This window comes from Cuculus canorus, chromosome 10, assembly GCF_017976375.1.
Source record: "Cuculus canorus isolate bCucCan1 chromosome 10, bCucCan1.pri, whole genome shotgun sequence".
In the NCBI taxonomy this organism is placed as follows: domain Eukaryota; kingdom Metazoa; phylum Chordata; class Aves; order Cuculiformes; family Cuculidae; genus Cuculus; species Cuculus canorus.
The window spans coordinates 6698733-6724076 of NC_071410.1; the positions used below are offsets into that span (position 1 = coordinate 6698733).

At 45.2% G+C, this 25344-nt stretch overlaps 2 protein-coding genes across 3 annotated transcripts in view; one reads left to right on the plus strand and one right to left on the minus strand.

Annotated features, from left to right (window-relative positions):
* Positions 1 to 584: 584 nt before the first annotated feature.
* F9 (coagulation factor IX) lies at positions 585 to 16479 on the minus strand. Its single transcript, XM_009560952.2, has 8 exons — positions 16354 to 16479; positions 13126 to 13289; positions 12813 to 12837; positions 11132 to 11245; positions 9326 to 9454; positions 6599 to 6837; positions 4296 to 4413; positions 585 to 1325 (listed from the first exon to the last, which is right to left on the minus strand). Exons 1-8 carry the CDS (start codon positions 16418 to 16420, stop codon positions 778 to 780), a joined length of 1404 nt encoding a protein of 467 aa, XP_009559247.2. The 5' UTR covers positions 16421 to 16479; the 3' UTR covers positions 585 to 777.
* The window catches only part of FGF13 (fibroblast growth factor 13), a 304993-nt gene continuing 281816 nt past the window's right edge, over positions 2168 to 25344 (plus strand). The window contains exon 1 of one of the 2 annotated variants that reach the window (XM_054075404.1): positions 2168 to 2338. In XM_054075404.1, the coding sequence (XP_053931379.1) occupies positions 2212 to 2338 (127 nt within the window). In that variant the 5' untranslated portion in view covers positions 2168 to 2211. The remainder of the gene's footprint in view (positions 2339 to 25344) is intronic. The other variant, XM_054075399.1, reaches the window with a different exon arrangement.

A 25344-nucleotide genomic window follows, 5' to 3' on the forward strand; every position in this document is an offset into this window, starting at 1 on the left:
GCAATGCACCATCTCCATCACCACCAGCAGCATCCCATGGCTCCAGTCTCTGATATAACACAATTAGTACAGAGACAAGGACGGGTAATGAGCATTAAGCAGTTCTCTTTATAATCCTAACAAGACTCCACAGAAATCATTAGCATGAAGTCTGCCACTGCTTTTAAATGAGCCTTTTACAGGTTTTAGGTCAGTTATACAGCCATTTCATGTAGTCCAAAAGCAGGAGGTGAATTTCCTGCTGCCCATGATCTATCTCAGCTTGGCTTGTGTGAAAAAGTCTGGCTGAGTAGGCTGGGGGGTGCATTGCTTTGAGTGTTCACCTTCGTTGCGGGCTCCTGCTACAGGGACCACGCTGGATGCTGGTGCCCGAGCTGCATCTGCTGGGGAGCAGGAGGAGAGCAGCACCTTCTGGGCTCCCCTTGCTCACGGTACTGTGTGGCAGTGTCGAGCGTGCTGGTGGCATGCTGGTCCATGGCACATATGAGCCATGCCAAAGCTCATCCACACCAGACTCCGCACTGAAGATTTGAGGACTTACACACTTTCAGCAGTGGTGGTGCATTCAGGAAAGCAGTCATGGGTAATTAAAAAGGCTTTTTATTTCCTTATTACCACATTTCCTCTATGTTCTCTAAACTTCTGCTTCCAAGAGCAGAAATTAGTTAATTTAGAAATGTTTATTCAACTGCATTGATTTCTGAAAGACATCTAGATAGTTATGGTCTCCATTCAGCAAAACAGTCCACCCCTCAGCACAGCAGAACCTCCTGTGGCTTAGTCAAGCCTCGTGTTTTCCTTTATCCACTTCACGTACTTGGAGACCCTGGTGTAGATGCCGTATTTACCTGGCTTGGCACATTCCTCACCCCAGCTGGTGATCCCTGTGAGAAACCAGGTGCCCTCAATCTCAGTGGTGTAGGGACCTCCGCTGTCCCCCCCGCAGGTGTCACTGCCCCCAGCTGAGAAGCCTGCACAGAACATGTTCTGCAGAATGCTGGTGGACGTGCTCTTGAGGCATGTTGGCCGATCAACGAAAGGCACCTTGAGGACTTGCAGGATGGTGGCTGGCCGGCCACGGAAGAGTGTGCTGCCCCAGCCACTCACCGTCCCCGTCCCATGCTTCAGCAGGGCATTGGTGAACTCTCGGCTGCCGATGCAGATCGGTGTGACGTAACTGTTGAATTTGAGTGGCTCATCCAGCTCCAGGAGGGCGATATCATTGTGGTGCTTGTTGATTGTGGCGTTGTATGTGGGATGGGGAAGGATTTTCACCACCTTGCGTCGCTGCTCTGTGTTGTCTTCCTCATCGGTGTTGTATTCACCTGCAGAGACAAGCGTGGCATGGGCTCGACCCCTCCATGGCAGGACCAGTGACCGTACCCTGATGATGCCATCCTGATGCAATACAACCACAGCTAAGTGGTTGCAAAGGGATGAGCGCTGCACACCCCAGCCCTTGGGCAGCTCTGAGCCTGGTGCTGGCAAGCCCGCTTGCTCCTTGGCAAAGGGCATTGGAAGTTCCCCCTCAGCATCACCTCCTCAGTCCCCGCAGCCAGCAGGATCTGGACCACCAGATATGAAACCAGGCATGCACCAGCTGATCAAGTGCCAAAGGTCCAGATACTTTTGACTAGTTTGGTAGCAACGTGTCTGCTCTCAGAGTTTAGCACCCTCATAGATAAGTAAGGATGATGTTGCCCTGGCTTTAAAGGGGGGAAAGCCTCTAGAACTAAAAATCTTCATTTAAAATAAATCATTAACTGGTGAAAAGAAACTCGACCTTCCCTTTTCCAAAAACCACACAGCTATGGGCAGATGAGGTGCAGAGGGCTACGAAATGCTACCCCCATGCCCCTGATGCTCCCAGGTGCCCACAGGTCCCTGCTACCCGCACGAGGCTCAGCTGCTGGCGATTCCATGAGGCTCAGCTGCTGGCCATTACAGGGTGCTGCCCACAGCTTCAGGCTCCTGTGATTGAGTTGCTGGCAGCTGATTACTTCCCCCTCCCGGCTTGTGTAACAGGTAGAGGGAAGGGAAAATGTTTTGTGGTCTTGGGTTAGCAAAGACACTTGGGCAGTGTCTGGATCTGTAGCTGAATTCCCTCTCCTGCCTGTGCTGAAGGCTGGAGAGCAGGATGACTTTTCCTGCTTGCTTTCTCGCAGCCCAAGAGGCGCAGGATGTGTTTAACCCCTGCTGCGGTATTTCTCCATGCTTTGCTGTAATCTGCAGAATATACGATCTCCTCTAAACAATATCTGCAGTGCTGCCGGCCCTGGCAGTGTCCTGTGTCTGCTGCATCTGCCTCTGAGGAGCGACACGGAGCCCGGCGAGAGAGGTGAGGCAGCTTTCTGTGTTCACATTAATGCTGGCGCCTGGCGAAGGCGGATTTGGTGGTTGGTACTGCTATGTGCTCTTGTGAGGTTTTTTTTGCAGCGGAGTGTGAATGTCAGCTTCTTTGCAGGCTGTGTTTCTACACTGTGAATGCAAGACAGATGTGGGGGAGACTTTCAGAAGGTTTTTCTTATGCTGCGGCTGCTTACTATTGCTGGGCGCCTGCAAATAAGCTTCTCCTCAATGTGGAGAGGCAGGCAGGGGAGTGGAATGCTTCTCCCTGCTATCAATTTTTGGGCCTCCTAAGATACTACATACAAAGCCAAACATTTAGTATGAATGGACATGAAAGACTCAGATGTTGCCCATACAGCGTAGGTGGTGCAGGTAACGAATTCAATAGCACTTGAAGCTCTGCAAATTCATGTTTTGCTTTCTTGCTGCCTGTCCAAAGTCCTGCCCTGGAAGCCCAGTGGTGCAGAGTGGTGTAAGTGTAGCTGGCTGATAACGTATCCTAAAAGGAGGGGGGTGTGACATGCAGGAGAGAGCCTGAAAAATGAGGCAGTTTGCGTGCAGGTGCAACAAACACAAAACCTCTGTCCAGGTGGAAATGTGATTTTCTGGGGGAGACTGTTTTTGTACTAGGCATTTTGTACTTTCTCCTGTTAGCAGGTAAAAGGCTGGGCTTTGCACTGGGCTCTCAAGCAAAACTGCCTGAAAGTAGATAGCAAAAAAATGCTGTTTGAAAGCTGTGAGACTCATCCTGCTAGCACTGGGCAGGTGATGTTCAGCCCCGTGGCACTCAGTCTCCAGGGACTGGCCAGGCACACCCAGGAGCTCAGTCACGTTAACATGGAAGAGGAAGGTGCAGCTGAAACCCTCTTGATGAGCTTGTTTCTGCAGATATAAAGTCAGTGCTTCAAGGCTCAGGTAGAATGTCGTTTTTGATACTAATACATTTCATTGTGTTTAAACAGAAAGCATAATTGTTCCGTGCCGCCTCTCAGTGCTGCTTGTAGCAGTTTCTAACCAGATCAGTGTTCCACTCCTGTACCTTTCAGTGTAACTCTCCTATACTAGATACTCATACAAGGGAGAAACAAATAACCTGGGGAAGCTGATTCTGACACAGCTGTGAACTGTGGCACCGCGATGCTTGCCAAGGGCCTGCACTGAGTTGTCAGCAGGCGGCCTAGCAGGCGGTCTGGAATGGCTGGGTACCAAGAGTCAGGGGCATCACCATTTTTCAAGCAGAGATACATTTGTTTTGTAAAGTAGCAGCACCACTTGCTGTGCAGTCTGGGCATACTGCCCCTGCCTAACTCCCTAGAGACCCCGCTGTAAAAGCACCCTTTGCCACATCCTAGCCTGGTTTCTCTACTTCAATCCGTAAAACCTATTTAATTCTAAAGAATTCAAGAGAAAAAGTAATAATCTTCTCCTTACAAGGACTTAGTCAGGTTGCTGGTGCCCCTCTTACACCAGCTACACGGATCCACTATGAGAGAGTTGCATGAAAACTTAGTGTGACCGTGTGACCCCCCTCCAAGATGAGCAGAAATCCTTAGTGAGGTCCTATGTGGCCAGCGGATATAAAAATCCATCGCACCAGCTCGTGAAGCAGCATCTTAACTGAAGTCTGCTAGGCAAAATCTTGGGATTCTCTCTGACTCAGGTGGGATTGCCTGTGGCTGGGTTGAACTGCATTTGCAATGTGGTCCAGCAGTTCCATGGCTTTGGGACCGAGGCCAGACCCAGCTGGAGGTGGTGGTACCTACAGAGATGAGGCTGCCGAAATGCTGCCGTCTGGGACCTCAGTGCTCCAAAGCAACTTGTTGCCTTGCTTGCCCAAGGTGATGGCATGGGTCCCAGGTTTCTGGGCAATGCCTTGTGTCTACTTAGTGCAAGCTTTGTCCCACATCCCTTGCCTGTGCTGGCCCGATGCTGCCTGAACCACTCACCTGCCACAGCAGTGACATCGGCGCCTGGCTGCAGGCAGTGTGCTGCTGTCACTACCCATTTCTCATTGATGATGGATGCGCCACAGAAGCCCACACCTTTGCTGTTCACCAGATGAACCTATGGGAGCAAAATGTAGGGAGCAAAATGTAATCACAGCCATGGGGTTGTGAAAATTGGTGGGGGAAAAAGAGTGGGATGTGGGGGTTTTGTTTGGATGTAAGACAGGTTGCATGTCAGTTGTATAGACCCAGATGCTGCTCCTTGGGAAGTCCCTGCCCCTCCATCTCCTGCTTTCTCATAAATGTGGCAACCACTTCCCCACACATGTGTTCCCGCCCCATTGCACTTCTCCCCCCGTTGCTGCCAGGCTGGGAGGGCAGATGGCCCTGGAGACAAACCTCAGCATAAAACTCGGTGTCCAAAATACAAGCACTTCCACAAGTACATCCTAAAAATGTGTTGACAGTGACTACATCTTATCTAGTTAACTGGGGATGAAATCTTAACTACCCATTTCATTTAGGCCTCTAACTATCTCAGCATTCATGGGGAACAAGCCAGGACATCCCTTACAGTAAAACTTATAATTAAGTTGAACAGCTGAGTCGATGGATTGTGTTTAAAAAAAGGATTTCTTTATAATTCACCCCTTTCATTCCTTTCACGTGACATGTCTCTTCATCTGTCTGCCTTGTACTTTCTAGGCATTTACTCATTTGATGGCTCGTTAGGCAGAGGCACCTGAGTTTTAGGGAGCTCATTATCTGTAAGGGAAAGGATGAAGCTCGACCCCAGTGATGAATGGGAGCTTCTCCCCACTTACAACCACCCCATCCCTGGGGTCCCGCGGAGGCTCTGCCACTCGAGGGCAGTGCAGGCTGCTGGTGGGTGTCAGACAAGACAGTGGCATGGTTTATAAGGCCTTTCGCTGACATTTGAGCCCCAGAGCTGCCCCCAAACCCCGGGGGGAACGTAGCACTCCTCCTGGCTTCCTCCTCAACCCCAGCAGTTTGAGCATCTTCGTTTACCAGCTGGCAAAAGCGCAACTAAGTTTTTTTTCAGAGAGTGCCTGGTGAGATAAAGGTCTCCACAAGCACAGCCAACTAGCTAGACCTAGTGAGCTTTACTGTGTTAATTTAGTTTCTTTACACATACTGATTTTGCATGTTTAACTTCTTGGTTCTCCTCCTGCCTCTCTGTGAATGCGTGGTAGGTGCCAGCATCACCCATTTTTTGCCCCACAAAAGGCTGGGCCAGAAAGCAATGTGTGGCTAGGGCAGCAATACAGCCTCTTCTTTTACAAAACATGACCTCCCAACAAACCTCCTGCTACTGCTTTTGGTGGCTGTGTATGTCCCCAACACATTACTGGCTTCTTTAGCTCTGAAACGGAGGGCAGATGCCTGCTCCTGACCTTTCTACGTACACCCTGCTCACTGCTTCGCTCCCTTGGCAGACATAGAGGGATCGGCTGATCTGCATGAATGGGCATTTATGTCCCTGCGTGGGTAACTTTTCACTGACATCACCAGTGTCAGTCTGTACCATAGCCTGCAACCGAAAGAAATTTGCCATTCCTAAAACCTCATCTGAATTTATTATTTTGCAGCCACTGAGGTTTCTGTGCTCACTGAAGCCTGAATAGAATTTAAGGGCAGTAGATGGCTTTGAAAAAGATTCAAGCTAGGAGCTAACTTTCCTTTTGACAACAATTTTAAAGTAGTTACAGTGCAGTGGGTTGGAAGAGGCTTCTTTGCAGCCCCCCTTCATCTGTGATATGACTTTTGGTGAGGTAGGGATGACTGTGATGTTGCTGGTAGGATGTGGGCTGAGTAACGAAAGAACAGTTGAATTTGGTAGATGTCATAGAAGGACAGATCCTTTGTTGGTATAAATTGTCATGGATCTGTTGAAACTGATGGAGTCAAAAGAGGAGCTGCACTGTTCCTTGTGAAGCTCTGCCTTGCAAAGCTCCCCACCCTCAGCCTTCAGCTTAATCTTGATAAGTTCATGGACTTCCGGGGAATCTTTTGTTATAGCTCAAATCTGGATCCTTTGGGCCCTGCAGATAAATCTGCTGTGACTCTTCTGCTAGGGTAAACCCCCAGCCAGGCAAGTATTCTTCCTCTGGCATAAAAGCATATACAGAAAGAAGCTGTTAGACTGTTAGACTTGAGATCTATTGCTAAACTAACCTCAGAGATGGGCTTTGGGTATGGAGAAGTTGATCCTGCATTCAGAAGGAAATGAAAAGACAGACAGATTGCTGGAGTTACAGGAGAACTCTAGAAACAGCCAATACCTGCCAAGGCACCTCGCCTCTCATGCTGTCAGATCCTCCCACAACCCGGGTGCCTGTCTTAATTACTGGTGTGATTTTTGTAGTGGCAATGGTGCTGCTTTCTGTGATGTTGTCCAGCACCTCCTCGTGAGCATTGTCGTGGTCTTCTGCGGTGATGTTCCAGTGCTCAAAGGTGTTTATGGCTCGGGTGAGCTTACTCTTTGCTTCAGGAGCTGTGATCCTCCCACAGGGATAGGGCACTGGGAGAGAAACAGTCACAGTTACGACCGGCTGCCTGTCATGCTGGGAGTTGCAAAAATCAAAGGAGCATGCAAGGAGAGAAGTGCTGCCTCGTCTCAGCGCCTGTTTTGGGATCAACATGGGAGACGCAGGGCCGTGAGCCGACTCCTGTGTTCTCTGTGCAAACAGATGCCTGTGGCTTTGAGCAGCAGCACCGGTAACATGCAAGAGTAGAATCATAGAATAGTTAGGGTTGGAAGGGACCCTAAAGATCATCCAGTTCCAACCCCCCTGCCATGGGCGGGGACATCCCACTGTCTCAGGCTGCCCAAGGCCCATCCAACCTGGCCTGGAACACCTCCAGGGATGGGGCAGCCACAGCCTCCCTGGGCAACCTGTGCCAGTGCCTCACCACTCTCATGGTGAAGAAATTTTTCCTGCTGTCTAGTCTAAATCTGCTCCTCTCCGGTTTGTACCCATTCCCCCTCTTCCTATCACCACAAGCCTTTACAAATAGCCCCTCTCCAGCTTTCCTGTTGGCCCTCTTCAGGTACTGGAAGGTCGCTATAAGTTCTCCTCTGAGCCTTCTCTTCTCCAGGCTGAACAACGCCAAATCTCTCAGCCTGAGTAGCAAAAGCACAAGTTGTTTCTGGGGTTTAGAAATGCATTCTGAACAGCTTTTAAAAAGAAGAAAGCTTGTGAGAGAGTGCACGCGCCTGACGGGACAGTGCAGCTGTGCCTTTATTTCACGGGATGCTGAGGTGCGTTCCTGGGAGGGTTTCTGCAGTAGGCAGCTGGGGTGCTTGGCTGACATTTCTACAGCAAGTAACTCCAGTACAACAAAAGTCCAGCTGGGAGAGGGCAGGAAATAATATCTGCCAATTGTACAGATAATCCTGCTTGGCACCAAGGTGAGGAAAACATTAATAAACTCTTACTAGGGTTGTAGATTTTCTCTGTTAATGAAGATCTCATCTGTAGGCTCATTTCAGACAAGCTCTTCCCATTTCTCTCCTGCGCAGTGTATAGTGAATTACTGACGATTGTGGCAGTCAATACAGTAAATAGCATCAGACGTTGTCTTTAATCTGAAAAGCTTTCGACAACACTGTGCTAACAAACATTAAAGTAGAATCAGATGTAAGTGTGGCCTACTGAGATTACATATTTCCTTTTGAACAGTCTGCTTTAAGAATAGGACTTAAATAAGTGCTGAGTGATGGAAAGTACTGCCCATGAGGTTAGGCTGGGAAATGAATGTTTCAGAGCCAACAAAAGTTAAGCTTTTGCAGGAAGGGCAATTACTCAACCTGGAAGATGATCTTGTTGCTAACAGTAAAACTTTCTGGTTCAGTGAAAATGATACAGCATGTTGGGTAACATTGGCCTGAGTTCTTAACGATCTCCATTAACAGAAGAGCTCCCAGCCTAAAATACTTCATACACTGCTTGCTGAAAGTCAGCACTTTCGGGAGCTCAGAGTGTTCCCGGCTGTAGTTATCAGACCTTCAGAAACGATCTCACCTATGTGGGTGCCTGCATGCTAGCTTAGGCGTTACTCTCGGATGGCAGAAATATGATAGCATCAAATGTAAAATTGACCTTGGGTGTCAAAGTATTTCTCTATTCAATCTCCTCTTCGCTCTGCCAGATGTGCTTCTGAGATGTTCACGCCAAACTAAGTTGCTGTGTTGTGGTGAGGTAGCATTGCATGTGTTGCTTTAGAGATACCGTAACAGCCTAGGAGTGGAGCAAAGTAGGGAAATATAACAAGAACCGACTATTCTTTAGTCCTTTATGAAGTTGCAATCTCAAGCAATGCGTTTCTGCTCCACCCCACTTAATATGACAGCTAAACCACAGCCTAGTTCCTATTAAGGGTCTTTGTGTGCAGATACACACTATTGGGAGGCCAGCATCACCACTAAGTTTGGCTTGTTTCCACATAACTCAGATAATTATAAGGCAGTGTGTGATGGCCAGCCATCAAACAGACCATCAGGAGGATTGTCTTTTGTTCTGAAAAATTCCAGAGCACCCTTGATGTAGGATCAGTAACTAAATGGTAGCTCCTACTGGAAGAATATGGGAGTAAACTCTAACTGAATGGACACCAGTGTGTATGCTGGGGTAGCTGAACATCACGTCTGCCTCCAGGAAACTACTGATCCAGATCTAGAAATATAAGATGGCTGCAGCTGGGAGAGGTGTCTGCATAAGCAGCTGTCTGAAATGAGCTTTTGACTTGTAAACAAACTCCTGAACAACTATCCTCCTTCTCCGCCCACCTAGGCTAAAAAAACGCGGTGTTTAAATTGTATCCTTCAAGCCTGACCTCACATCTGGAACTGAGGAAGTGCAGGGTCAGGGTCTTCACATTTGCTAAGGAGGAAAACATGGCTGGATACCAACAAGATATTGCATTTCTACAAGATTCATGTATCTAAATCTAGGACAAGACCACAGAAACTTCCACCCAAATCTCTTAAAAACATTTCAAAATTTAACCTGCAGGTTCACAGGACTTTCCATCTTCATGAAGTCTATAGCCAGGGGCACAGGAACACACAACTTTCTGTGGCGGGTCATGCTTGCAGAAGTGCTTGCAGCCTCCGTTTTTAATAGCACAAGTGAAGTCTGAAAGAAATTAAAACAGAACTGTGAAACCTCCTTTGAAATACAACTAGTTAGAGACTTGTTCGGAATTTGGCCTTGGGACTCAGCCTATAATCCACACTGGTTGTTCCAGACTATGGAAAATGGATGCTTGGTTGCAAGGAGAGTATCCTCCTTCCACATAGTAGTGAAAGAATGCGGGTTGAGGAAATGGCCCTATGAGAGGTTCTGCTGAGCTCTGGAGCAGCCTCTGTCCTCCCAACAACTGTGCACTCTCTGAAATTTGGCAGCCTGACCATAAAGGACTCCTGCAAATATTTGGTTATGAGCCATGTGATTTCCCCACTGTTGTGCTGCTCTCCTCCCACCCCATGCCTATGGCAATCCAGCCCCAGGGCAGATGCTAGTGGAAAATGTCATGTGTCAAAGAGAAGCAAACCCTGAAGGTCTTTGTCCTGGGATTATCGCTGGGCTCTGAATTTAAAACCTCAAGCGAAGCCGTATGTTCTTCTTGACGTACCAATAAATCATCACAGCCTGATGTGGAAGACCAGCCTGTGAGATTCCTGTGTCCTGCCCATGTATTCTCCCACCCCATCTTGCACCACTCTGTGGTGGAAACACCATCTCTTGGAGATAGGAAACCACTGATCTATAGGCGGCCTTCTAATTCTCAGTCAGTTCTCAAATAAATTCACAGCAGATTAACTCCACTCCTACTTCCTCAAGGACACCTCCCTTCCTGTAGCCATTTTAATGCCATCATTTACTATTTTTACCGAGCTCCTTTTCACGCCTCACTTCTATTGCTATTTTTGTTCCTGTCTCACTTCCACGATAAATCTGCAATGAGACTATTTAAATTTGATGCAGCTTTGAAATGCTCTTTTTAACGTACGCTCTTCTCTTGCCAGAGCAGAAGCACAACTAGAAAGAGAATCTTTTATTAGTGCAGTGAGTCTAGCACATTATGCGAGTCGCACAGCCCCTGATTATATTATAAATATAAGAGCTCAATATCCCTCTTGCTTAAATTATCAGCTGTTTGGTTTTCACACACTCCTCAACCCATCAGGAAAATATTTGCCTTTTGTTTGCCTTCAGAACCAAGGTTGCTACTGATAATTATAATTATTAATTTAGCATAGTGCCATTGAGAGGAAGTTGCAATAATCCTGCCCTGCTGAGCACCTGCTGCCCAGTCTGGCATGAGAAATGGAGAGAAGGAGACCAGAGGGGCCCCACTGGGGGTTGATGGAAAACTGTTCCTTTCGGTAGGTGAGCACGTCATTCTTGATTGACGAGCAGCCCTGGAAAGGCTTGTGCTGAGGAGATAAAGGAAGGTCTCTATGTCAACATTTGAGCTGGCAGCTGCAGTGTGCTGAACAAAAGACCTTGATCCCGAGTCTCAGTTGAACAGTGCGTAAGAACTAGCAGTTCGGTGCTCAGTGGAGATGAAGCTGGGGCTCCACTGAGTTCAGGAGAGGATGGAGACAACCACTTCTATATCCTTAGGTATGTTCCCCTGTAATCTCATTGCCAATGGGCTGAATTTGCACGTTCATACACTGCCTTACAGCAAAGCAAGGTATGGTGTGTCCAAAACAGCCCTTGAGTAGGATGAAACTTATGCCCACTTTGAACCAATGGGATTTCAAGTAAGGAAGAACAACCTCCAGTTGAGCACCCACGACGTACCTATCTCACAGTTTCTGCCTTCGTACCCAGCTGGGCACCAGCACACATAGGAACTTACTGCGTCCTTGCAAACGGCTCCATTTTTGCATGGATTGGGGTCGCACTGGTCTCCATCTTGGAGAGAAGACAGGAGAATTAATAAACATGAGCATCCAACACAGCTGGTGCCAGACAAGCACTGGAGCCTGGTTCTACGTAAGTCTCCTGTTAAAGATGAGCAAGAGACTCCATACTTTCCTTCCTTCCTTGTAATGGAAAATAAGTCAGATCCCAGCACTTAAGTGCACAATAGACAATGTCAGTGCTATGGGGTAACGGCAGCAGTGATTTACCCAAACTCCTAATTATGTATCCTTGTCCTGCATAGGTTAATCCTGCTCGTTTCAGCAGAACCCCTCTTCGGTCTCCCGCATGCAACAACATGTTGCATGTCTCAACAGGACATCATGTCCTGGCTAAGTTAGGCAAACAAAGTTAGAATCTTTGCTTCCTCAAGAGTGGTTAGAGAGGATCTTTATTTTAACACTGCCATCTTTGTTCTCTGAAGGTCTGGGCCTGCCCATTTGGGTTTGTGTGTAGTAGGACTGACAGCCCTGATCATTGCTCTTTCTTCCTAAGCCTTATATCATATTAACTGCTCTAGATTTTTCTTTACATGTCAGGACTTTTATTCTCACAGCTGCCTACGGATGAGGCTTTAATAAAAATACTCAGTATTGCAAAACTAGTGACCTAACACTTTGGAAAAGTAAGTCCACGATGTTAAACTACTGGAAAGTGTGCTTTAAAACAGACATTTTGGATGATAGGGGAATATATGGCGTTTATTTTTTTGTAACAGCTAACTGGGTACAGTGGCATTGAAACAAATGCAGTGTTGAGTTCTATCAGGTGGTTTTTCAGAGGACAGTCCTACAATGCGAATGTAACTTTTTTTCTAATTTTATAGTCTGAACTGACTAATATGAATCACTTAAGGCTTTTAAGTGAGATGTTCTGGGAGCTTCAGCAGTCTACAAAGAAGATCATTTATTGAAATGTCCTTAAAATTAGTTTCAGATGTTGTAGTGAGCATTGAAATCGTTTTGGTAAGGGACTGAGGAGTCATTTGAGATGGAGGCTGAAAGAGGAACAGTAGATGGTGGAGAAGCAAGGATTTGGGACCACTGGTGTGAATTGCAATCAGCTGTTTGCTATGATCATGTTGAGGCCTCACTTTAGTATGGCATTTCCAGGCATTCACACTGTGCTTGCACAAGGATGTGCCTTGTCTGGAGATCTCTGCCTGACGAAACAGTATTTGTTGTTTGCTGGAGGGGTGTTAATTATTGCTGTTGTGTTTTACTCTATGCTACAGCTGAAATTAAGTGCTCAGAGTGTGACCTGGGCTCAATGGGTCCAATGGTCTGTGTGATCAGGTTTTGTTCTGAGGTTTTTGAAGTCTGTTCAAAAAAGCTGCTTGAAGAAAGAAAATATTCAGTAATTTTTTTGGTTTGGGATTTGTATACAAATAGAACAGTCCCAGGGTGGGTGGCTACAAGATTTAGGGTGCATGACTCTGACTAGCTGTGTCACAAAACAGTTTTTAAATGCTAGAACACATTCGTTTCAATAAACATCTTCTACTTATGCATTAAGACATGAACATTATGCATTTGAACATGAAGAAAGCAACTCTTACCAATGTATGTATTCCAAAACTCCATCTGCAAAGGAAAAAAAAAAAGTTTCCCTTGATTTCTAAACTGGGCACTGCCTGACTGAAGACTTGCAGGAAAACACTCAACTCCGTAGTCCTAATGGTGACCAACAAAATTCTCAGTTCCAGCTGCTGGATCATGAATAACAATAAAAGGCGATAGATGCTGCATTTGGCCCCTGCAAGTTTTCCCCTTGCTGTTCACTCTTTCCCTCTCTGTGCCTCCTCACCTGAAAGGTGTAGAGGTGCAGTCGGGGGGAATAAGATATTGTCATTATGCAGCAGCAACACTTACTGTTTTCTCTGTGTTTTCAAACACTTCTCGGGCTTCTTCAAAGCTGCATTTTTCTTCTATGCATTCTCTCTCGAGGTTCCCAGGAATGACCTCTTCCAGTCTGTTTGAATTGGCTCGCTTTTGCCTCTGCAGAACTGAGTTCGCCTCTTTGTTCTTGATGAAAACTGCAATTTGAAAAGTAACAGGATCTAGAGCGGAGCACATACCATGGTGTGACGCACCTGCGACAGGCTGTCAGGGCTCTGTCCTCCCAGAAAGCTCTGTCCTCCCTTTTCATGCATTCCACTCTCCATTGCCCCAAGACGAGGGACACTTCAGGAGTGTTATTACCTATTTGATGTTTCTTTCATGTATCTAACTTAAGTGCAGTCTGGACAACCTGGAGTCAAAGTAGTCAATAGAAATGACTGATGGAGAGTGGGTGATTAGGAGCACTAAAGTTTGATGCTTAAAATACACTAAAGCAGATGGTGTGAGTACCTCCTATCATAGATGCACAGACCAGAATAAGCTATTTGAGAGGGGAAAATAATAGGCTTTTTCGTGCTGCTCCTTGGTGAGGTCTGTTTTGAACACAGAAATTGTCCTGCTTTAACTACCTCTGCCTATTTTGGCTGTGACAGGCCATTTGCCTCAGCAAGCAGCTGCACCTCTTGAAAGCCATGGGCAGTTTTCTTCTCTTCCTACTCCTCACCCTTGCCCATATGCCTGGGTGCCACTATTCCTATGGCCATGCCAGCAGGAGGTGCGACATAAGCCCTCCTCACCTCCAAGGCCATGCGTGTTCACCTTCAACTTGCTGGCCAGGCTCCTGGGTAGAAACGACCAGCAGAAAGCATCTGGCACTGCAGGGGCTCACAGTCTAGGTGGGATGTCCACGGAGATCCCCAGCCTCCACATGGTGGCTGCCTGGTGAAGGGCACAAGGACGTGCAGTCCTGTCATGGTGCTGCCATGAATGCTTTCCCAGCTGGGCCACACATCCCATTGGCAGGGTCAGCAGTGACAACCTTGCTGCAGTAGCCACCCAACAGGGCTTCTTCTTGACTCAATTCTTGAAGATCCCTGCCTCTGCTGAGCACTCTTCGCCTATCCCACAACTCTAAAAAGGACATTATTAGCCCAGAGGAGCTTTCTGATTTACCTCCTCAGCATCTCCTCTCTCTCCACCCTCTCTTAGCGCTTGCAGCCATGTCCAATTTTGTCACCACATGCTTTTCTTGGAGCTGCTGGTGGCCACCCTGGACACAAGTCCTTCTGTGGAGGCTGTGCACTAGAAGGGGTTTGGACACATGTGGGTCTGGCCCTTCCAAGGTTTTTGGAGAGCATGAGGTCAGTCAGGTGGGCGGAGGGGAGAGTCAGGGGTGAGTACCAGCTTCTTGTTACTTCTCATGGCTAACTCCTTCTGTGGATCCAGAGCAGATCCCAGCCTCTCCGTAGCCACAGAGGATCAGTTCTGTTGAACACTCATGCACCTGATGGGGGTTGCTCTGATTTACACCATGTCACTGACGATGTAACCAGCCCCTTCACCAGGAGATCTCTCTGGAAGAGTCTGAACTGATTATTTTTGCAATGCTTTTAATTATTGTACGACAAGCTTGCAACTCTGTCTTCCTCTGGCTGGAGCATTTTTGTTTAAAAATGAAAGGCAGTGCATTAAAATTCCAACCTTAGTCTAGTGGTTTGGCAGTAGATATTGACAGGTAAAGCACTGACGTGGGAAAATGACAGGCTTGTTTCAAGCACTGCAGCCCCCACGGGGTGGTCGATACCCTCTCAGACGCAGAGTTGCGGTTTATGCGTATGATATGAATGAACACCCCTAAGCAAACCTCCCCAGCCAAGCCAGAGCCTGGGAGTGTGGAGGCACAGGGGGACGCAGTCTCCCTAGAGGAGTCCTGCCCCTTCCACCCATGACATGGGCTGCGACCTCCTGCTTGTCCCCAAGCTGGGCAGAAAAGGTTCAGGTGAGAATGATGGAGCATGCCTCTTTGGTTTTGTAGCCCTGTTGGTCTTTCCATGTGCTTAATACTCAGGGAACCCGATGCAGGCATAGTTGCGAATCACCCTGTGTGAGGTGAGGCAGGTGTATTAGACCCACTCCTTCATCTCTTCGTAGTGGGATATGCCGTTATTAACCCACTTAATGGAGAGAACTCATTTTAATGAACGCAGCTTTGCCTTCCTCAGATCCCTCTAAGCCTTTTCGGTCGCTTACTGTTCCCACATGCTGCTTTACAAGCAAAACTTGATTTGAACAGAAGGTTACAGACTCCCCCCCGGGATCATAGGCATGGCACACACCCTCTCTGGACCTCAAACCAAGAATATATTCACATGTGACTTATCAGCTTCTGAAACAGTATCTGAGACACTGAGATGGGTTTCTGGGCTAAGGGCTTGTGGGGAAAGGCTTGTCCTGCCAACAGAATATAGTATATTCTAGGAGGTACGCCTGGGTGGGTGGTGGTACCAATATGAGATTCTGCTCACTTTTCATTGCTAAATAAACTTTCTGTAAATAGATTTTTTTTTAACCTGTTACTGACAATGTTTGGTGCAAGGTTGGCTTTTCTTCTTTCACTAAAAGAAGCCACTCACCCTGGCTGTGAACCAGCCTCTGCTGGAACTGTTGCTGCTACAGATAAATCAAGCAACATCCTTCATTACTATGTGTGATTGCCCACATCCATCAACTACTCTGTCTTGTCTACAATTTTGGCCGCATCTTACTGTCTTTGTTAAATTCACGCTGAGTTTGGCTTTAAACAATTCTAACAGTGGCAAATCCAATGACTGTTTTATGGATGTGAGTACTTGTTTGTACTGCAGGACAAAGTGATGGCATATGAAGAGGTGTGGATGTTACTACACTAGTAATGCTCTCCGCTTTTTTTTCCTTCTGTGTGCCAATGTGTGCATTCTAAAATGGCTGAATCAAGCTCCGAAAGCTTAAAAGCTGCAAAATCTTGAAGAAAAATCCCATTCTTAAAATTTATCCCTATGATACATTCTGCATAAAATCAGCATAAACCGCATTGTTTTATTCCCAAGAACCAGAGCTTTAGAGAGAGGAACCACGAAACACAGCAGTCCCCCTGAGCTCTCGTCTCTTATGATACTCCACAAGCTGTCTCGCTGTCAAGTGACAAACAGTCTCTTTACCTGTGCCAGTAACCCCTTGCACCCAAATGTGAAGGACTTGCTAGGTTTTAAATGAACCTACCTGTTCTTTCGACACCAAGACAAACTCCGAGAAGACAAATGGAGAGTATGAGGGGGATATTTGCCATCTTCTTCCCACTGCCCTAACCTCTCGCTAACAAATTGTTCGGATGGTGGAGCTCAGTCAATAGTTCCAAAGTGCAAGTGCTTGTTTATTTATTCTGGGTAACCCTTTAATTTAAGGCCCCCAGATGTGCCGTTGGTGAGCCTTGCAGTGGCAGCATGGGTATTATATGAGAGGGCACGTCCATGTACAAGAAACCTGATGGGTAACTGCAGTCCTTGGGCTCATCTTCTGCCCTGAAGGGTATTCCTGCCGTGTTTAGGGGGCTGAGTATGGCACAAGATTCAGTATGGTAAGCCTCTTCGAAGCTCTGGGTTTCCCATTCCTATCCAACAGGCCAGATAAAAGCCCACAGTAGCATTTTCAAAGGCTTCAGCATGGTTCACGTTATGCCCAGAAGAACCAGCACAATTCCCTTGAAGAGGACCCTACAGGCGATGTTTTCGCTCAGGCACCTGTTACTCTTGGAGCTGTGTCAGGCAGCACAGTGTCATGCAGGTTATCTAACTAAACACCTGGATGGAGTGAAGTGAGAGTATTGGTCCATTATCCAGACCTGCTGGGGCAAAGCCTGGAAACACACTGAGTTTTCTAGGTCCTGTAGTTGAGGCCACAAGAAGGAACCTGCTACTTGGTGGCTTGGACAGTGGGCTGGCGTAAGGATGTGCTGATAAAATGCCAGCTTTGGAGCAGGAAGAGTATGCAGGCTCCTGGCTGCAAGGCAGCCTTTGCCCAGGTCAGCTTCACGGGCTGCTCCTGATCTACACCTGATCAAAGAGTGGACTAAAATAAAGGGAAGATGGGGGAAATGAAATAGGAAAAAAAAAGACGATTTTCACATAGAAAAGAGAGAGTGGGTTTTCATATGAAACAATTCATTTTTAATGGTGGGTTACTTACAACTTTTAAAACCCATTTCTTCTCTTCTTCTGACTTTCCCTTAATATGAAGAGCTATTCCAAGGCGAGTAATTGCTTTCGGGGAAAATACTGAATATTTAAAAAAATAAATTAAACATTCACTTCTGGAAAAATAAAAAATCTCCTCCCCACCTTTTTCCTCGAGGACCTGTAAGGAAAGTAGGCCAAAATCATTCATCCCACTCTGGGGAGGTCTTGTGGGCTTTTTGCCAATGACGTGCCCCTTAAAACCTGCTTCCCTGTTTCTGTAGGGCAGAACAGAAATCCATTATCACACCCATGCACTTCTGGGGCTTGTGGTGCTCTGGCCAAGTACAAAAAGGTCTTGGGTAGAAGCATTTTAAAGTAGAACTTCATCTCTGGGTGTGGTGGTGTTGCCTTTTGGTATTGGTTTAGCTCTAATATAATACTTAAAAAGAGCAGCAAGAGGCCAGCAGGCTCTGATGGCTTGTTAAAGCAGAAGAGCTAGAAGAGGAGAGCTGGCAGAGCTCACTAGTTCCCAGCAAACCAAGATGGATATTCTGCTATTGTCCACACAAAGGAATCCCACAGCACATTTCACGGTGCCACAACTGCTCATAAGGAGGCAAACACCATCCAGCAAGACACAGATGATGTATCGTGTTGGATGTGTCCATGTCTCCACTGGCTGGAGAGCTATTAGTTGCTATGAGGCTACAATAGCCCTTAGGTAGTTGTTAAATTGTTTGCTTGAGCTTATGAACCATAAATTCTGTGTACTCAGTCCAAAAAATTAAAAACATTCCTTCATGCAGCAAATAGGAGACATTTATGGTTGTGTATGGTATTTGGAGTTACTTTTGATTGCAGAAAGGACCAATCAGCTGCAGGTAAATATGAGATGCTGAATGTGAGTTACAGCCTTGTGAGATCCATGTTGCCTAGGTAGAAAAAAATCCTTTATTATCCCTTTCTTGAGCAAACAAAAGGTCCTGAAACCTATAATTCATCTTGTTTCTTCTTGCTTCATTTGAAATTATCTTTATTCATCACTGAGAGTAGCTTTTGTTATCACATTTCTGTGGTAGATAAATGAGTTAGGATGAGGTAATGTGCTGTTGATGTAAATTGAATGCAAAGTGAAGAAGGTAATGATCATCTCTCATTTTCTGTGCATAAGAAAATGCAAATATGGGAAAATAAATTGAGCTTAAACGCTGAAACAATACATATCCTGTCAATAAAGAGGAGTGTAGAGAAAGGCCTACCATAACAAAGCATAATTAGAATCTCATTACTGTAAATATTTTACTTTACAACATAGGTCAGTCAAATAATTTCTGGTCTGTTGTGCACGTTTCATGTGTAATAATATTCAGAGCATTATTGCTAATTAATCTCAGCAGAAAATGACATTATTAGAAAAAACAAAGCTATTAATACAAATATTTTTCTGTTTGCTACTATTGCTGTCAACTTCTGGAGTGTTAAATTGAATGCAAAATGTTTCCTTATAATTATTTTGCTAACAAAATCCCCAGAATTGCAATCCCTATTGTCTGCACTTTAGAGATGAAAGCTTTGCTGTTTAGGTGTGTGACATCAATTAAATATCAGATCTGGGTGTGTTTTGACTTAGTGTTCTGTGTTCTCAAACAAAGGCTATTGAAAATACACAAGTCATATTCCTTCCTATTAAAAAGGCTTTTAGTACCAGTGAGCTGTTAGGAGATGTGTCTTCTGTTTTGAGGTGTTAAGTTTGGGGCTTTTTTGTTGAAAAAATACCTTTTATTTTATTTGTTGGAGCAGAACATACAGCCGCTGGGCATCTGTTTGGGTCAAAGGCAGAAGAAGCCGGTAGGGGTGCAGGGCAGTGAGTTCCCAGAAGGGCCACCACCTTGTTCTTGAGGACTGCCCGTCTTTCGGAGAAGCTTTCTGCTGCAAAGCAAAATGAAGTTTGTGAGAAGTCAGAGCAAGAAAACTATTTCCATTTTAATCTGATAGATGTTTTAAAAAATGTGCTCTGGCTGCACCGATCAATAATGTTAACCAGCCTGATGGCTTGAGGATCTTGTTAAAGGATTGTTCATAATCTCCCTTGTCTCCAAATACACTCTTTTAGGCAAAAAATCCTCGCTCAAAATCTTAAGCAAACTGCGATTCTCCCGTGCCCTCTAGATAGCTGTGGTAAGTAATCTTTCCTTAACCAACAGCAAACAAACTATTTCTGAATAAAAATAGGGAAAGTAATGCTTGATCATTTTATTTTCCTTCTTTATTTGATTGCTTTGAAGTCCCTTGCTTTTTATGGAGCACTAGTTGTGGGAAGTTATTCAAATATAGAGGCAACACAGCCACAGAGTCCTTTGCAGTGCCTATCATTTTGTTGTAGTTATTAACATACTGGAGGCAGTATCAATTCTGTTAAAAGTCCCACAGCCACTGAGGAGACTAAGGTGTATTTGGACACCAGTAGCGTTAGTGACCTAACTCATGACCTTACTAATCCAAAGGTGAGGATATGCCCTCAGCTTTGACCGGTGGCATGGAGAAGCCTTGTCCCTGCGGCAGTGGCTCTGGGTTGGTGGGATCGCAGGTGCATGGAGGTGCTGCTGCTGGCTACAGATTTGTTCTGCAGGAGGCATGTTCAGGCATTGGTGATGTGAAATGGCAACAAGGACCAACTCTTCAGTGACAGCAGCATACAGTTTGTGCAGGAGCAGTGCTGGGTACTATCTTTGAAAAGTCCCTCCTACTTCCCTTGTCCATCTTGAGGCTTTCAGTTCCTGTGTTAGGCATTTTAATTCTGTTTTTATGCAGAGACTTCAATACTTGTGCCAAGAAACAGGCTCCCCTTGCTGAATTCCCTCCAGATACATCCATTGCAGTTAGCACTTTAGCTCCATCCCTCCCGTTTTGTTCAGTTTTTAATTAGACTCCTGAACAGGAGCATACAGCAAACTCTGCTTTCATCTGGGAGATCCTGTGGCAGTGAAATATTTACGGGAAGTAAATAACTGTCAGAAAATAAACAAGTCCCTGAATCTACATGAGTGTAAAAGTGCTTTGAAATATTCTCATTCGAATAAAAGCTCCTCACATTGAATGGCAGTAAGAAACAGCAACACAAGCAAAAAATTCCCAATGTAGAAGGTAAACACAATTACTAATTCATGGAGCAGCACATTTCACAGTAGCAGCTTTAATATCTATCTTTGCAGTTTGATTTAAAATAGGCCAGATTAAAAGGAAATCTAGATTTGATTTGGTCATTGTCATTTCAGAAAGCAGAGTGCAAACATGGATAGATGCACCATGCTGCTGAAGTTACTCTAAATTTAGACTTTGTCATCTCCACTTCAGACTCTAGATAAAGCAATGAAACAAAGCTCAGAGGAGGCAGCAGCTCTTGCAGGTTTTCATGGGTCAGGTAGATCACAGAGCCAAATCATTATAGTACAGAGAAAAAACTAAATTAAATATAAGCTCAAAAGCTGGCTTGCCACTGTGTCTTGGCACAAGATGACATAACCCCTGTAATAGGCCAGGCACACGTGTGGGATACAGGTTTGTCTTGCCCCAGGCTTGCTAATGTGAATGAGAGTTCTGGAGGTTGCTTTGAAACAGATCTCTGAAAGATCTTCCTCTCTCCTCCAGAAAGCCCATCACTCCTCTCTGATACTGGTATTAGTAGCATAGTGTCCTAGAGAAATACTCCTGGACCAGGACTCTGTTAAAAGAGGTTAATTCCAGCCAGTGGCATCCAGCTAAGCAGAAGGAGCTTGTTTCCTTCTTTGTTCATGGGAACAGATTTGTCTCGCCTTGCTCTGGTGTCCTTTTTTTTTTGGAGGAGAGATGTGTCTCTCCCTTTCTCTCCCTTTCTGTTGACAGAAAAGGAGACTTGACCAACAGCTTACACTATATGCCAAACTATTTTTGGTAGTTAAAACTGGGTGAAAGTAGTCTCAGTCAGCACACCCAAACCTACCACAGTTAAAGCCCTTACGCTTAACTCTACAGTGAGCTTAAAGTAATAGCATTCAGAGGGACTGAAATGAAGTGGGAAAAAGAGATATTCCTGAAATAGCAATTGAATTGCCATTGGTCTGGGTTGCATCATGCATATGCTGTTCAAGATGACTAAATCCAAACTAATGGTGGTTCATTACCTTTGACGCTGTGGTTGTGATTGAAGCTGAAATGAAGGTGTATTTATAGACATTACTCTGTTTTGTGGCCCAAGTAATATCTAGATGCTTTTCAGCTGGAGCTTGACATAATTGATGGGAGGCTCTGTTGGTTGCTTTAAGAATAATTTTTTTAACCTGTACTTGGTATTTTTGATACATGTGCTTTCAGTTACCACCTGCTTTAGGACAAATTTCTTTTGTCTTAGTGGGATCTGATCAAACTTTCACATGGTGTAATCCTCATCTGACCTATGTGGTCGACAAGCTTTGTCCATCCACGACCTTCAGAGAAAGTCTCCATTGTCTGCTCACATCAACATATATACGATGGATGAAACCGCTACTCTGGTTCCAGAGGGAGACACTGCAGTTTTTCAGATCCCAGGCCCATCAGAGGTGTGTGAAATGATGAATAGTTAAGACTGAATTGGCTTTTCTAGTGAGTCTGACCTACTTGGGCTTCCTCTTCTGCTCCCCTGACCTAGTGCCCTGCAGCGCTTTTCTTGCTAACAGCATTCACTAATGGATGGTTGGATGCTCTGACTTGCCAGTTCTAACAGAGCCAACAGGGCTCTGCTATGAAGGTTAATTTGCAGCCAAATTCACCAAGAGAGATGGCCAAAATCCTCTGCAATATTTGGGCACCGTTTTGAAAACTCAGGAAGGATGGTAGCTGTGTACCCAGTGGTTGCTTTCAAAGGGTTGATTTTCACTGGTGTGCAGTGCAGTTACTTCCCTCATGGAGGAAGGAACCTGCTGATATAAAGATCTACCACGACTGTTTGCAGGTGGGTTTTCTGGTTTCTGGTGCAAGGCAGGCACAGAAGCTTGGGTTCATCTTTCTGAATTTCATCCTCTAATAAGAATTGAGAAGTCTGGGAAAAGGAAAGATGCCTGTCTAGAGGTTCAGAGACCCAAAATATCAGACACTGCGGATAAGGCTGGGCTTTGAAGCACATTCCTCACTGTGTTGACTCCATGGGGAGTGTACACACCTGCATTCCAAGTCCAAGGGGAAAATGACACCTTGGTGACCATATGTATTTAGTGCCTGTAGAGTTGGCTGTGTCAGGCCTAGGCTTTGTTCAGAAGATATTGGGAGCCTTCACAGTAAGAGGGTGGATGCAAAAGGACAGATAAGGGCTGGAAACCCAGGGTAATTGTACAGAATACAGCGGTGCTTCATCAGATTTGCACTGGTTGAATTTTTAGTTGAAGTTGCTTATTTAAACTTAATGGCAGACGTCATGAAAGGCTTGCTCTTAATCTAATACAAAGTAATCTTAAATAGCACATCCCTACCCTACCTTAGGAAAATTCTCTATCTTTGTCTGGCTGGCACTCTTTGCAGCTAAGGTTGTATGGCTAATTATGGATATACTGTTTGAGTTGAAGCATATTGTAAAGTTCTTAAATCAAGTGAAATATCTCACATACATGGAAATACAACCACTTAAAAGATGCAGTGTCTAATATATGACACACACTTTCTAAATTAGGCTTGTCTCTTTGAAAAAATGCATGAGATCCACAGCTCAGGCTTAGAGCATAATTTGAAACTGCAGAGGATTATCTCAGAAATCACAAAAATCATCTCCCACGGGCTTTTGATTGGTGCTTCTTCACATCAGCTTTTTATCTTAAAAGCTGTGTCAAACTCATGGAAACATGGAGAGTTTGTGATGTGTGGTCCTTCTAAAAAGCATCACAACTTCTAGCTATGAATCCTGATTTTAATAGGTAAATGCTATGTATGCTCTTCCTATAAATGAATATGGGTCTGAGTGTTTATCTTCCAACTGCGGCTGCACCTTAAAAAGAATGCAGGGTGGGAAAACAATTCAGATTGCTCGAGTTGTCCAAGTACTGGCCTCGTCTTGATCTTCTGTATAGTAGATTTAGGGCTAAGTTCTGCCACTCCTTCATGCCAGCACAGTTTGTTTCACTGGAATGGGGTTATGGGCTGGCCATCTCTTAAAGGGCAACTTTGCTGCAACACTCTGTGACTACAAGTCTAGAGTGATGGCAGCAATGCCTGTCTCAGTCCTTGGATAAAATCAGGCTAGGAAGTAAATCAGCTGGCAGGACTTCACAATCATCATGCCAACTCAGTGGGTAGTTTATGTAGTGCATCTATGAGGACCTGTCCTCCCCTCAGCAGTTTAACCAGGTCAACACTTCTGAATGGTCTCCACCTGGTTTTTCTTCTGATGTTTTCTCTGGCTAGTTTGCTGCGCTCTTTAAAGCATACTGGGAATTTGCCAGGCATATAAGAACGGATGGTGTGTGCCTAAGGAAAGCTCCGCAACAAGCACAGCAGACAGAGACTGGAGAGGTGGGACTTTATGAACCAAGAGCTTTCAGTTTCTCCAGGCTGCAAGTAATTAATGTTGAGATGTGCTCATAGAGTTGAGACTTCACGGGGGAGTTCAGGCACTAAACCACAAAAGGAAATGAGTCTATTTGTGCCTTGAGCAGGTGACTGGAGTTAACCACCCCAGGAGCTCCTGGCAGTGCTGCTTGATCACCCTCCATCAGCAAGGACAGTCTCTGTTGGAGCTAAATGATTGTGGTACAAAATGACACCTAAAATAGCAAGTGTTATCCCATGTAGCCACTACTCTGCTCCTTTTATGAAGGAGATCTGTCAGCAAACTCTGTCTCCTCTTCAGGAGAGTGATGAGGCAATCCTTTCCTCCCTTTCCCTTTCTCCCTTCTCTCCTCCTGCTCTTCTGCATTTCTCTAAGGCTATTGAGTACTTTTCAAGTCAGCTTAATCATAAGCAATCTTTATCACAAGCAATCTTTTCGGCATTAATATAACAGCAAATTCAGATGCTGCTCCTGGCTGTTATGGACATTTGCACTAACACAAGGCCAGGAGACAGTACTGCTGTGTCAGCACAGGAATAAATAACCACCTGGGGCTGAAGGCAAGCAAAACTGAACCTCAGGACTCTGTATTGTCTGCTCTAGGTTTAAAATACTCCTGGGAGGTGAATCTGAGGAACAAAGCTCAAAGCTAGTAAATATTTTTGACCTATGCTCTGGCTGTGGGTAATTTACAACACACACAAAAACCTGATCTGGGTTATGTCCAATTCACAGAAGTTTATTTCCAAGGGAGTTATTTATAGACTGCCTTCCTGGCTCTCGGGTTTCTTGGGGAAGTGTCAGAACATCAGCTCTCTGAGCAAGCACCATAAAATTAAAATTTTCAATTTTAATGGTGAAAAACAGTTTAAGGAAAGTAAAATATTATCCAACAAGTCCTTCTTTTCACTTAAAGCTTTGAGTCTTGAAATATTTATTAGCAGTGTCTCTACTCTGCAGCACTGTTAAAAGGCTCAGCACCATGCTAAGGAAGAAAACAATCCATTTGATTAAAAATGAAGAGCAAACGCCATTCCTAAAGAAAGCCTTCAAGTCAGATTACAGTGTTTGGAAAAATCATCAGCAGTTTTGTCTTTTATGTAGTATAGCTAGAAATGGGTTTGGTTTTGTTTCCTCCTTTAAACCCCCTTTTCCCTACAAATTTTGTGGTTCTTTCTCATGGTTTGACCCTGTAGGAGCAATGGTGATATTTCTCTGGGCAAATCCACCAAGTGGGCTCCCTGAATTGAGTTCTTCATGTATATCATGTTCTTCATTTGCTGATGTGGGGCCCTTGGGTGCTTATTGTTCTATTTTAAGTTCTATTATTTCCTTGCTGTAGCTACGTAGGAAACAGTCTGCTATAATTTCAGAGGATTATAGCTTGAGGTTTGGGAAATGGAAGGAAACTTTATCTCCCCATGCACTGATCAAACCACCTGTACTCTTTGTTTCTTAAAAAAACCCCCAAAACTTAAAATCTTT

What these genes read in the sequence shown, in the direction of transcription:
- F9 (XM_009560952.2), bottom strand. Translation starts at nt 16,420, where the DNA reads ATGGCAAATATCCCCCTCATACTCTCCATTTGTCTTCTCGGAGTTTGT. An exon ending in TCTTGGTGTCGAAAGAACAG is followed by an intron (nt 13,290 to 16,353) that starts GTAGGTTCATTT and finishes TTCAAATTGCAG; the next exon opens with TTTTCATCAAGAACAAAGAG. An exon ending in GTTTTGGAATACATACATTG is followed by an intron (nt 11,246 to 12,812) that starts GTAAGAGTTGCT and finishes CTTCTCTCCAAG; the next exon opens with ATGGAGACCAGTGCGACCCC.